The sequence below is a fragment of the Danio rerio genome, chromosome 16 (genome assembly GCF_052040795.2).
Source record: "Danio rerio strain M-AB ecotype USA chromosome 16, GRCz13ab, whole genome shotgun sequence".
Lineage (NCBI taxonomy): Eukaryota > Metazoa > Chordata > Actinopteri > Cypriniformes > Danionidae > Danio > Danio rerio.
Window position 1 is genome coordinate 60,261,433 of NC_141036.1, and position 13,568 is coordinate 60,275,000.

The window sequence follows — 13,568 nt, forward strand, 5'->3', positions numbered from 1 at the left end:
TACATTGCAAAACACTTGTTTTATTAATTTGCACCAGCAATCTCCATGATCTCCATTAACCAGTGGATGTGCATCAGTTTAGAGAAATGTGTTAGTCAGTCGGGGATTTGCATAATGCTGCTCATGTGTGTGTTTGTTTGCAGAGCCTCTTCAGTACTTCTTGATCTGGGACACTTCGTACAGGTACGCGATGAAGAGTTTGGTTCCTTCAATGTAGTTGCGTCTGAACAGGACAGAACAATAATTAATACACTGAGAAAAAGCATCCCTAAATGAGCCGTTTTCCATAGTTTGTGATTCATGTTTTTATTTTAACCTGTTTATTTATTGTTTTGAATTGTGTTATGGGAGCTTGATCTTTCTCTCTACAACTTCTCACCTTAAAAAAAGTGACTTTTATTGACGAATGTGATAGTGTGCAGTGCTGTATTGTGTATTACGCCAAGGGTTTTCAAACTGGGGGGCCGCCAGATGGCGCTAGGGGGGCCGCAAAGAAATTTTAGATGAGGGGTAATCAATGGGCCCACATGGATGAATTTTGTGTCCCGCATCATTCTGAAGGTTAATATATTTTTTATTATAATTTGAGCTCGAAAGTACTGCAAAAATTAAGCTTTATGCTTATGCCATTTCAATGCAGTTGACACTTTCGTGACACAGGAAAAGAAGAGCAGCGGCCCGCCTCTGTGCACGGGGACTTTTATTGAATATTGAATTTTAATTGTTCTCAGAGTTTCACTCCTGTTACACTAATGACAGCTGGATGAGCTCTGCAGGGGACCTCTTACTCACATTGGTTCATAACTGGATGATTAAAAAAAACTAAATTGTACACACCCTGAGTAAAACCACTATAGCCTATAAAAATGATAATGTATCTGTTTGTGTTATGTTATAGGGCTAATTAATTATTAAATATTAAAATGTATTAGTGCTCTGTATTTAATGGAGCTCAGCATATCTGATCAAATTTTAATACTCTGAATATAAATGCATTTATTTCAAGATGTTAATCCACTTTTTCCCATATTTATTTGTGTAACTATTTTAAATGTAATGTTCAGTATTATTATTAATAGAACACACTGGTATGAACATTTTAAAGTCAGCAAAGCTTCTAAAATTATGCAAAGTAAAACTTGTGGCTCTTTGAACTTGAATACCCAATTCTAGATTGCATTTAGGAAATTATTTTTTATCAGTGTAAGTCAGGATTATCGACCTGAGTAAATTATGATGTGCACAAAAAAAAAAGGAATAAAAATAAACAAAACACACTGAACCACTACAGCCTCCATTGTAGTATTGCTAGTTACAACAGTACAGTTAACTGTTAACAGGCTGATGAATGACAAAACTCTTTAAAACTTTAAAGCTTTAAATCTTTAGATACATTTAGAGTCTCAGCTGTAAGGGTAAATACAGAAGAGTCTAGCTGTGCATAGGCAGAAAAAAAGCATAAAAATGGCATAAAAAACTGTGTAAAGTGACGACTCGTACACAAAATATGGCTTGATGAAATGCAGTGAGAGAAGACCACAATGAACACTGCGCATCAAGATTTGATCAATTGAAGCACTGAAACTATGTCAACTCAACTGACATCTTACAAAAACTAATCCAGATAATGAATGATATACATTTATTGAATAATATATAATAATATAAATATATTGAATAATACAATTTAAAAAAATTAAGTACAGTTGTTAATTTGAGGCGGTGGCGTCATTTTTATTTTTTGGGGGTCCCCAAAAATATTCGCGCTACACAAAGGGGCCCTCAGCTGAAAAAGTTTGAAAACCCCTGTATTACGCTACAGAAACCTTGTAATAAATTGCAGCACATTTACTGTTATTTTACACACTTATTTCTCTAGATATTAACAATTACACATTATATTATTAATAAAATCATCAGAAATGGACAGAGATCAGATCAACATCCCAATAAAATAAACTGAAAGTGTAAGTTCTGTGGGATTTTCTGAAGACTAGCTTTGTGTTTTTGACTGTTGTGTGCTGTCTTGTGTCTGAGTAATACACAGGTTAGTGTATACTCCATCAGCTGTTTTCATTTCTGTCAGCTTTGTGTTTAATTAAAGACCTAAACGGCTGGTCCACATTGAATTTTTAAGGCTTGGTTGTGTTTATAAGATGCAGAGCCGTGTGTGTTCATGCTTTATTTGTTTTATATATCTTACTTTGATTATATACAGCGACTTGGCTAACATGAACACCACTGTCATATTTCCTAGTTCCTCTGAAAGGCCCGCCCTTAAGAGGCTCTGACCACTAACATAATGTGCTGTGATTGGAGGATCGGCTCAATGTCACTCCCCTACAAGCGCTCGCTGTTGTTGTTTTGTGGAGTCAGCTCTGATTCTTGACTCCTAATTTTGGAGGGTGTCTGCAGGGTCTTAAAGTATTAAGAGTTGATAAATCAATTATGAGAAAATTAAGGCCCTTAAAAGGTATTAAAAAGTCTTAATCCGGTTTTTACGAGGTCTTAAATTTTCTTCAAGCCTTCCCCAAAGTGTTTGGCTCCAAAAATGCATAAATATATTTATTTTCCTCGATTGGTTCGGGCCGGGTGCGTCCGGCCAAGCTCCTCTGTCCGGGTGATGTCCCCAAATTTTGGTCGCTGTAGGCTTTGCTAAGCTAACTCTGTAAAAGCCAATGTCTCCCTTTGCATTGAGCGTCTTACATTCAGAGAGGTTGTTTATGTTCACACAGCTACACATACAACTACAGTTTAAAATATGATATCATAGCAGACCACCCCTTTAATAATCTATTATGGCTCAGAACAGTGTTTTGTGTGTAATGTTTTGTTCAACAAGTAGGATAAAGCACATCCAGCCGGATGTTTTCATACATACATCAGGCTGCTGATGAAGCTGTAAAGCTTTATTCTGTAGTAATAACCTCCTGAATGCACTTCATCCCTAACATATATGCTGTGCTCAGACCTGCTGATCTTCTCGTTCTGGGAGTGCAGGCCGTCGTCGAAGCCTCCGATGGGCAGCATGATGATGCTTTTTCCTGTGACGTCCTGAAAGGTTCTGGCGATGGGGATCGTTCCTCCTTCTCGGATCAGGTCAGGCTCCACGTCAAAAACTGCAGCACACACATATCAGAACTTACATGCAAAAGAGTACCCTGCTGAAAAATCCAGCTTCAACCAGCCTAGGCTGGTTGGCTGGTTTTAGCTTGTTGACCAGGCTAGTTTTAGAGGGGTTTTGGCCATTTCCAGGCTGGTTTCTAGCCATTTCCAGCCTGGTCATAGTTGGTCAGGCTGGAAAATGACCAGCCAAATCCAGCTAAAACCAGCTTGACCAGCCTGGTTTAAGCTGGATGTAGCTGGTTTTGGCTGGACTCTCAGCTTCGCTAGGCTGGTCAAGCTGGTTTTAGCTGGTCATCTCTCAGCCTGACCAGCTAAGACCAGGCTGGAAATGGCTGGAAACCAGCCTGGAAGTGGCCAAAACCCCTCTAAAATCAGCCTGGTCGACCAGCTAAAACCAGCCAACCAGCCTAGGCTGGTTTAAGCTGGATTTTTCAACAGGGTAAACTAGTAATAATAACTAATACACTAATAATAAATAATAACAAACTAGTAAATACTGTCATCATGGCAAAGACAACAGAAATGAATTATTAGAAATGAGCAGTGTTGGGCACACTCCTTTAAGGGAGTCATTAGTTATGGCCCCTTTCCACTCACTGGGACAGTATGGGTCGGTACTGGTCACCTTTATGAGGCTTGCGTTTCCACTGCTACAAGGGAACCAATGGTACTCTTTTGGTGTGTGTGGTGTACGACAGAAAGTTTCAGTCAACGTCATTTTCGCTGGAGGAAATGTCTACAGTAAAGCTGTACGGGTCGTTCACATATCATATAAGAAGCACTTCTCACAACACGGATGCTTTATGCACATTAATACTGTATAAATGTTCATTTCTAATCTTTCTAGTTTCTTTTTAATCTTTCTTGCTAAAGGGTAGCGCTCATTTGAAATGAATGCGGGACCAAGGTACAGTGGAGGACTGTGGCCATGCAAAGCCAGAGATATACACATATACACATATATCTGTGATCGGGAGTTTTCCTGGATGTTAGTATGTAATTTTTTTTTCTAATTATGAAAATTATAATTTTACATCAGTTTTCTACATTGATGGATCAGTGACCGCACGGGCATTCCTGACAAAAAGCTTGTGTTTGTGTGTACAGAAATGTATTATTCACCCTCCCTGTTAAATCTGATCTAATCATGTCCTGAAACACAGCTCCTCTCCTGCTTTCACTGCTCATACTGACGGAGGGAGCGATTCGCTTGTGAATGAATCCCCCGAACGACTCTTTCACTAACATTAGCCGACAATAATACAGGTTTCTGGCAGCACAGCATCTCGTTGTCATATTTCTTTTGCATTGTTTGCTGATTTTATTCAACAAAACTAGCATAAGCCGAGTGTTTAGTGCGAGTTGGAGCTGCTTTGCCGTATGGTGAATGCAGTGACTGTTATCATCAATAACGTTACCTGATTAGCACAAAAGTTCAGAACATACAAAAAACAGAAAAAACTTAATATTACCTATGAAATGTTCTGCCTTTGTGCTTTGTTTTCTTTGTTAAGAAAATGCACTAAAGTCCCGCATCTTCACGTAATAACACTGTCTTGTCTAGTGCGGTTGAATGACATTTGTCCTGGGAGCACTGTACCAATGTGGCGGCGCTACTGACGCATGCTGAGGGTCCCTATGCGATATCTACTGTATATATCTATGTGAAAAGAGCACAATCTGATTTGCATTTAAAGCGACAGTCACCAAAACACCACAATTAGAATCAAAACCTAAAAGGGTCAGTTTCAGAGTCAGAGAACATTATCTGTGTGCTGTTTTCAGCTTCACACACACTCTAGAGACAGCAGAGACGCATTTTACATCTCATATAAAGGGGCAGAATAGGTCCCCTTTTATTTAGCCACATTAATTCATCCTAGCCATAATCATCAATAACTAAGCTGCAGTTTATTCTGCTGTATGTTCACTTTTAGGAAGGCCCCTGGTTAGGAATGTTCACTTTTTTTCAGACCCCTGAGTTGTAAAGAGTAATCAGATTGCCTGTGCATTATGAAGGGAAAGGTTAACCTCTCTTGACTGCTGCTTTTCCGGCATCAAATAACGGATGTTTGGGATCCGCCAGCCACGGTTTGGCCCCGATGACCATGGTCACGTTGAGTTTATTGGGACTCTTGCGCTTCGCAAACACTGAGTGTAAATAATCTGTGACCTGGAGGAAAACAACACTGCAGCTGTTTGATCAACAGTGTGAACAATCAGAGCCCGTATTCACTGAACATCTGTTATTTACAGTGTAATTATGTCTACAAATGCGTTGAAAATGAAATGAAAACAATATTTGAAAAATATTTTAAATAAAATACTTTGAAATATTTTAAAATAATTTAAAAAGCATCTTAATTATTTATATTTACCTAATTATTCTGTATAAATATACATGTTAATATGGAGGGTGGCACGATGGCTCAGTGGTTTGCACTGTGGCCTCACAGTAAGAAGGTCGCTGATTCGAGTACCGTCTGGGTCAGTTGGCATTTCTATGTGGAGTTTGCATGTTCTCCCCGTGTTGGTGTGGGTTTCCTCCGGGTGCTCCGGTTTCCCCCACAGTCCAAACACATGCGCTATAGGGGAACTGATCAACTACACTGGCCGTAGTATATGAGTGTGTGTGTGTGTGTGTGTGTGTGTATATGGGTGTTTCCCAGTACTGGGTTGTGGCTGGAAGAGCATCTGCTGTGTAAAACATATACTGGAATAGTTAGTGGTTCATTCTGTTGTGGCAACCTTTGAATATTAAAAGATACTAAATCGAAGGAATATGATTGAATGCTAATCATTGAATGCTAATGAATCACTAAAACTTCTATAGTAAAGAACATTCCTTAAAATCCTTTATTATTATTAAAAATTATATATAAATAATCATATTACAATAAAAATTAATATTATATTTTTTCACAAAAACAAATTCCATAAATACATTTTTGATGTATTTCAGATATATATATTTATTATTATTATTATTATTTTTTAATTTATTATTATTATTTTTTTTTACTAAATAAAATATTCAAAAGCATTTAATATATATTTGCTTTATTCTGTACATTAGCATGGAACAATGCAGGAAAATTGTAGCTTTTCTAAAAAATCAACAGCGGAGAAGGTTTGGTTTTTGGTTTAGTTCAGGAGTAAGGGTAGTATTAGTCATTTATTTTCTGCATTTCGTTTGGTTCAGTAGGTAAGTTATCTTCGGGATGGAGTTAGCTAATATATTGTTTTATTATTTTGGCCTGGCTCAGCCCTGAAGCTATTTTTGTTTGCGCTCATTTCTTTGTTTTTTTGTAAATACAAACTTTTTCCACCTTCTCACAATAAAAGACCCTTTACGGTCATTTAAATCATGAACCTGCCAACTGTTTATTTATTTATTTACTTTAACTTTTATATTCAACCTCAGCCCTAGACATTTCCCCAGACAAGTATCCTCGTAGTGCTTGAGTGTCCACATATGTGGACAGCAGGTTTGAGCTCTTAAGTGGCTGTTTAAAATACAGACATACAGTGTCATCCTGCAACTGTTATATAAAAGTTTAAATTTAGGACGTCACGGTGGCGCAGTGGGTAACATGATCGCCTCACAGCTAGAAGGTCCCTGGTTCGAGCTTCAGCTGGTTCAGTTGGTGTTTCTGTGTGGAGTTTGCATGTTCTCCCCGTGTTGGTGTGGGTTTCCTCCGGGTGCTCCGGTTTCCCCACAATCCAAACACATGCGCTGTAGGGGAATTGGGTAGGCTAAATTGGCCGTAGTCTATGAGTGTGTGTTTCCCAGTGACGGGTTGGCAGCTGGAACGGCATCTGCTGTGTGAAACATATGCTGGATAAGTTGGCGGTTCATTCCGCTGTGGCGACCCCAGATAAATAAAGGGACTAATCTGAGAAGAAAATGAATGATTGAATTCCAATTTAATGTATTTAAAAATCTATTATACTGTAGCTGAAAAACATGTGTTTTTACTATATGAGTATTCCTATCCACTATTTGTTTATGGAAATTACACATGTTGACTATTAGGTGCAAAATAATTTATTTAATTATTATTATAATAATTTATCTATTATTGTTATTATTATTATTATCATTATTATTGTAATTATTATTATTATTATTATTGTTGATCTATTATTGTTGTTGTTGTTATTTTATTATTATTGTAATTATTATTAATATTTATTACAATTATTATTATCTATTATTGTAATTATTATTATTAATATTTATTACAATTATTATTATCTATTATTGTAATTATTATTAATATTTATTACAATTATTACTATCTATTATTGTAATTATTATTATTAATATTTATTACAATTATTATTATCTATTATTGTAATTATTATTATTATTATTATTATCATTGTTTATCTATTATTATTGTTGTTGTTGTTATTTTATTATTATTTATTACAATTGTTATTATATATTATTATTATTTATTATCTATTATTGTTGTTATTATTATTTATTATTATTATCTATTAATATAATTGTTGTTGTTCTTCTTCTTATTATTATTATCTGTTGTTGTTGTTGTTGTTATTTATTATTATTATTATTTATCTATCTATTATTATTGTTGTTGTTGTTGTTATTATTATTGTTATTATTATAATCTACAGTAAAGTTAATCTCAGCATCTTTATGAACAGGTTTAGGAGTAAGCTGTTTTACAGCTGTTTTGGAGCAGTATCTCCCAGTGCTGAGATGAGCTGTTTCGTGAATACAGGCTCTGTTCAACATGGTAAAAGCTGACTGATCATCCCTTCACCTGTTTCTCCACCACGGCTGGGTCCATGTCTGGCACCTGGCGGATGGAGAATTTCCCAATGACTTTGGCTGGGATGACGGTCTTGGTGCCGGGCGAGGAGAAAGCGCCCTCGATGCCGTGGATGGAGACGGTGGGGTGACGCCAGCGGTGGGCAAGCAGATCCACCTGAACACAGCGAGAAAATAACAACACTCAAAAACACAGTGAAGGACGACTTAAATTGTATATAGAATGATGGAGGGAAGACAGAAAGATAGATAGAATGAGTGATAGTGAAAGAGTGATGGAGTGAAGGATAGAGAAGGACAGATGGAATGCTGTATAGGAGATGAAGACATACGGCTCTATCATACAGGTGTGTTTAGCGTGATCTGTTGCTATTTTCAGACCAGTCCAGCAGTAATTTTCACATTTTGCGCCACGTTGTTTAAATAGTAAATACATTTGCGCCACTCTGTACACTCATGTGTGTGCTGGTCTTTAAAGGAGGTGTGTTAAGGTGCATTGTTGGAGCATTGCTATTTTGAGGCACTGAAATAGGACCATTGGCCAACTAACAGCTGCTCTAAAGTCCAGCAGAGAGCATTAGTCATGCATGTATATAAATCGACATATAGAAGATAGAGACCAAACAATACAGAGAATTATAGAGCAATAGTCTGATAAATAGAGTTATACATAGAAGGATAGAGAAAATGCTTGATAGATGGATATAAAGAGCAGCAGTGGTGTGTGTTTCCTGCTGCCTTATTTCTGTACATCAGCTGTGTGAGTGATAGAGATATAGTGATAGAGTGGTAGAATGGATGACAGAGTGATGATGGTTATATAGTGACAGAATGAATGATAGATAGAGTGATAGTGATGAAAGAGTGATAGAGTTTTAGAGTAATAGAACGAATGATATATTGAGTGATATAGCGCCCCCTCCTGCCAAGTTGCTGTACATCAGCTGTGTGAGTGATAGTGACAGACTGATAGAGCGAGTAGCTAGTATCACACCTGCTTTATACTTCTGCGTCAAGTGATTGGCGTGACCCAGGGCGCATGCAACGCCCATAGCTGTGCATTTATACTTCTGCACGCTCTTCCATAGGGCTATGCGTCAAGGTGTAGGCTGCACCGTAGCATACAGTACGTGTGCGCTTGAAGCAGAAGTATAAATCAGCCTTAAAGCGAGCGTGCCAGGGCCAGTCGCTTTTCCACTGTCACTTCCGGGGCCTGATCGGGCCAAAGCGGGGCTTACTCATGGCCAGCAGCTGGCCTTTTTTGGGCCTGCCTAATACCATGGGCCATTGAGGGCCAGCTGGGGCTTCGGGGAGAGGCGGACTTAATCTGGTAAAGTTGGCGTGCAGCCAGTACACAATTTTTCTCATCGCATATGAGTACATGCGGCAAACAAATAAATTAATAAGGGAAAGAAAGCGTATAGCTGCTCAGTTTAAGATAGGCTATTCCATTAACACCTTATAGGCTAGGGGTCTTTTGCTTATGATTGCCCTTATGTTTCCCTTTTAAATGTAGGAGTGTTGCATGAAGGCGAGGCAGTGAGCGAGAAGGCAAGAAGGTCGCTGGTTCGAACCTCGGCTCAGTTGGCGTTTCTGTGTGGAGTTTGCATGTTCTCCCTGCATTAGCGTGGGTTTCCTCTGGGTGCTCCGGTTTCCCACACAGTCCAAACACATGCGGTACAGGGGAATTGGGTAGGCTAAATTGTCCGTAGTGTATGAGTGTGTGTGTGAATGTGTGTGTGGATGTTTCCCCATGATGGGTTGCAGCTGGAAGGGCATCAGCTGCGTAAAAACTTGCTGGATAAGTTGGTGGTTCATTCCGCTGTGGCAACCCCGGATTAATAAAGGGACTAAGCCGACAATAAAATGAATGAATGAATGTTGCATAAATAATAAAGTAGATTTAATATAATGAGTGACATTGTTTTGCTGCATCCTCCTTGATGTTTCAATAACGCATAATAATCTTTACACCATATTAAAGACACAGCAGACAGTAATTTTCAATTGTCAAGTTTTTATGTCTAGTTAAATGGTGTGTTTGTGCATGATACGTGCGCGTTTAGATGCCACAAGCAGCTGGGTTTCTTTCTTTCTTTCTTTTGGAGATGATACAAAATATGAACACAACAGAAAGACGTAAAACTTTACAATTGATTGTGCACTTTAGTAGGCAATAGTGCCATATCTAGATGATGTAGCCTACGCTATATTGAAACCATTTAAAGAATTACAAATATGGGATATAATAAAATTACAGTAAATAAATAAACCAATTTAAAACAAACACAAGCTATAATAATGTAGGTATACACAATACAAATAAGGTGAACTGTTTCAAGCCATTTTAAACTCTCATTTTACAAAAGCCTCTCTGAAAAAAAGATTGTACGTATTTACTTAAAACGATAAACAACTGAAGACTTTGGAAAGATTATTGATAAAGTGTTTGGATACGACGATATTAACCAAATCCTGTAAACAGAGCATATTATGAGTGAGTGAAAGCATCAGAAATGACCTTCTTTTCTGTCATCCAGTCCTGCAGCGCTGCTTTATAAACATATTGGGGAAAACTGCACATACAAAATGTGTTCATTGTCCTCAAACAAGTGTTTGTGTGTGTATATGATGTGGTAAAATGTAAAAATGAAATGTTAAGTGTAGAGCTTTATAAGTGGATGTCTGCTGAGCACGATATATAGGCTATAGCAGTGGTTCCCAACCTTTTTCTTTGGGGCCCCCCCCATGAACATATACAAACATTGGAGCCCCCCCACCATATAAATACACACGCACGCACGCACACACATATGTACTGTCTATATATATATATATATATATATATATATATATATATATATATATATATATATATATATATATATACTGTATGTGTGTGTTTGTGTAATATTAATATATAATATGTATAGAAAATATAAATTAATCACTTTTAACTTGTCTTGGCCTTCAATAAAACTAATCTTTGTCTAATCTTTTTCTTCGCCTCTGAAGAACCACTGCATTTACGTTTCTCTGCCATTTTTGTTTTGATTTTGCCTTTACGACGCGTTGGACAAGCACATTGCGTGAGCAAAATTTAAATAATTATTTAAAGTTATTTATTTTAATTATTTTTACTATTATGTTGGAATTTTAAGCATGTTTTGATTTAGATTTTTTTTAGTACTTGAAAATACATATATAATAGTAGGGCTGCTTGATTTTGGGAAAATAATAATAACGATTATTTTGGTCATAATTGTAATCACGATTATTCAAAACGATTATCAGTTAAAGTCAAAATTATTAGCGCTCCTGAGATTTTTTTTTTTTTTTAAATATTTCCCAAATTATGTTTAACAGAGCAAGGAATTTTAACAGTATTTCCTATAATATTTTTCTTCTAGGCTTATTTGTTTTATTTTAGCTAGAATAAAAACAGGTTTAAATATTTTGAAACCAATTTAACTTCATTAGCCCCCTTATGCAATATATTTGTGATTGTCTGCAGAATAAACTACTGTCATACAATGTTTGCCTTATTACCCTAATTAAGCCTTTAAAATGCACTTTAATCTGAATGTTTGTATTTTGAAAAATATCTAGTAAAATATTATGTACTGTCATCATAGCAAAGATAAAAGAAATAAGTAATTAGAAACGAGATATCAAAACTAATATGTTCAGAAATGAGTTTAAAAAAAATCTTCTTTCCATTAAACAGAAATTGGGCTGGAAAAGGTTTGCTAATATTCAGGAGGGCTAATAATTCTGACTTCAAGTGTATACATACAGTTATTTCCACCTTGCAAAGGAAAGAGAAATAAATACAATAGAATAAAAATATTAAACAAACTGTGATTTAAGCATCTTCACTGTAAGAAAAACACTTTAGCTACAGCAGTCCTTCAGTCAAGACTAGTGAGGGATTTTGACGTTGTTTGATTAATGATAAAAACAGGCGGCAGCAGGAATATTTCTCGCTGTCTCTTTGGTTTCTCTTTCACGTCTTTTGATCCTCAACTCGTTTGTTTATTACACAATTGAGGGTTAATATAAATAATCACTAAACACCGCGTTTTGACACCTATTTGGCCATTAATGCGCTCACGTTAAGATGACTTTAGATGTCTGCGCTCCGCTGCTCGTCTCAGTGTGCGAATGAGACCGAATGCTGACCGGCCGCATGCTTCTGACTGCGGGTGCTTGCTGCACACACAAATAAGCACGCGGTCTTTCGCGCTTTTAGAAGCAACAAACGTGAACAACTGGAAAGGGGGCGGTTTATGATGCAATAAACTTTATCTCGATTAATGCGTTTCGTTTGAAATCGAAACCGGATTTTCGATTAATTGTACAGCCCTATAAAATAGTGGAGCATTTTTATGCCTTTTTCTACCTCAACACTTCTCCTCTCCCGCGCCCCCCTTGTGAACCCTTAGGGGGGCGCGGACCCCAGGTTGGGAACCACTGGGCTATAGCCTATAATTCATTACTTGCTCTTATGTGCTGAAACACTTAACGCTTTATTTAAGATCACTGAATGATATGCAACATCCTTAAATTATTCTCTCAAATAAAGTGGAATTACTTATTAAGTGTCATATAGCCTGGGGAAAAATTAATAGCCTGTTTAGGTCTCTCCGGAGCATTTGGCCTGAATATTTGATGCTGTCTATCAAAAGGGAGATGTTATAATAATATTATAACCAGAACATTTCTGTGGTTATATATTATAGATGGTGCGCCGGGTCATCCCTCCGTTAGTGGCGAGACCACTCGATGCACGATGCCAACAGTCGGTCGGTGAGTAAACGAATGTAATGAATGGAAATACACAGGCCTGTGCATATAGACATATAATGTACTGCTGTACAGTAACGTGTCATCTGTTTGTGTTGGTTGTCTTCATTTTAATGGTGTCGTGATGATGTGATGGTGTGCTTTATCTGCTGATTCCTGCTGAAGTGGGCGGGTTGTGTGACGTTTTATTCAGAGGACATTCTGGGGGTGGGCTTTGCGTGACGCGCTGCAAGCTACTAGCCTGTCAGTGGAAAGGTGACACCTTGTTGCTGTACATGAGCTGAGTGAGTGATAGTGTGTGTGACAGAGTGATGAAAGAGTGATAGAATGATAGAGTTATATATATATATAGTTGCCTTGTTGCTGTACATGAGCTGAGTGAGGCCGATGTCCTGTTTAAAGCTCTGCAGGTCAAACTCAATGTCCTGATATCTGCTCCACTCCTCGTCCCCTAGAGGAGCCACTGCCTCCCTGATGCCCGGAACCAGGATCTGCCCACTGGAGCTGATCAGCTTATCTGAGGACATACACTAGATACTTTTTAGACATGTACACTATAGATAAAAACAATACAGATACATTCACTACACAGTATATATATGTATATATATATATATATATATATATATATATATATATATATATATATATATATATATATATATAAATATATATATATATATATAAACTATATACACTATAGATTTATACAGTAGATATGTACATCAGATCGCTGATCAGCTTGTCTGAGGAGGAACACCACCATCTGTGGAGCTTAAATCAACACCATCATGTGATCATACGCTGTAATAACACACACCTAAGATCCCGA

The 13,568-nt window shown here is 37.2% G+C and overlaps 2 protein-coding genes across 2 annotated transcripts in view; one reads left to right on the forward strand and one right to left on the reverse strand.

Moving 5' to 3' along the window:
* The window catches only part of cndp1 (carnosine dipeptidase 1), a 24,325-nt gene continuing 10,757 nt past the window's right edge, over nucleotides 1-13,568 (reverse strand). The window contains 6 exon segments of the mRNA NM_001310033.1: nucleotides 1-223; nucleotides 2,972-3,119; nucleotides 5,158-5,299; nucleotides 7,923-8,087; nucleotides 13,093-13,253; nucleotides 13,557-13,568. The exon segment at nucleotides 13,557-13,568 is cut by the window's right edge and continues 73 nt beyond it. Coding sequence (NP_001296962.1) covers nucleotides 151-223; nucleotides 2,972-3,119; nucleotides 5,158-5,299; nucleotides 7,923-8,087; nucleotides 13,093-13,253; nucleotides 13,557-13,568 — 701 coding nt within the window. The 3' untranslated portion in view covers nucleotides 1-150.
* ncoa7a (nuclear receptor coactivator 7a) overlaps nucleotides 9,447-13,568 on the forward strand; it is a 62,490-nt gene continuing 58,368 nt past the window's right edge. The window contains exons 1-2 of the mRNA XM_087286303.1: nucleotides 9,447-9,622; nucleotides 12,673-12,739. The gene's annotated coding sequence lies outside the window, so the exon portion shown is untranslated. The remainder of the gene's footprint in view (nucleotides 9,623-12,672; nucleotides 12,740-13,568) is intronic.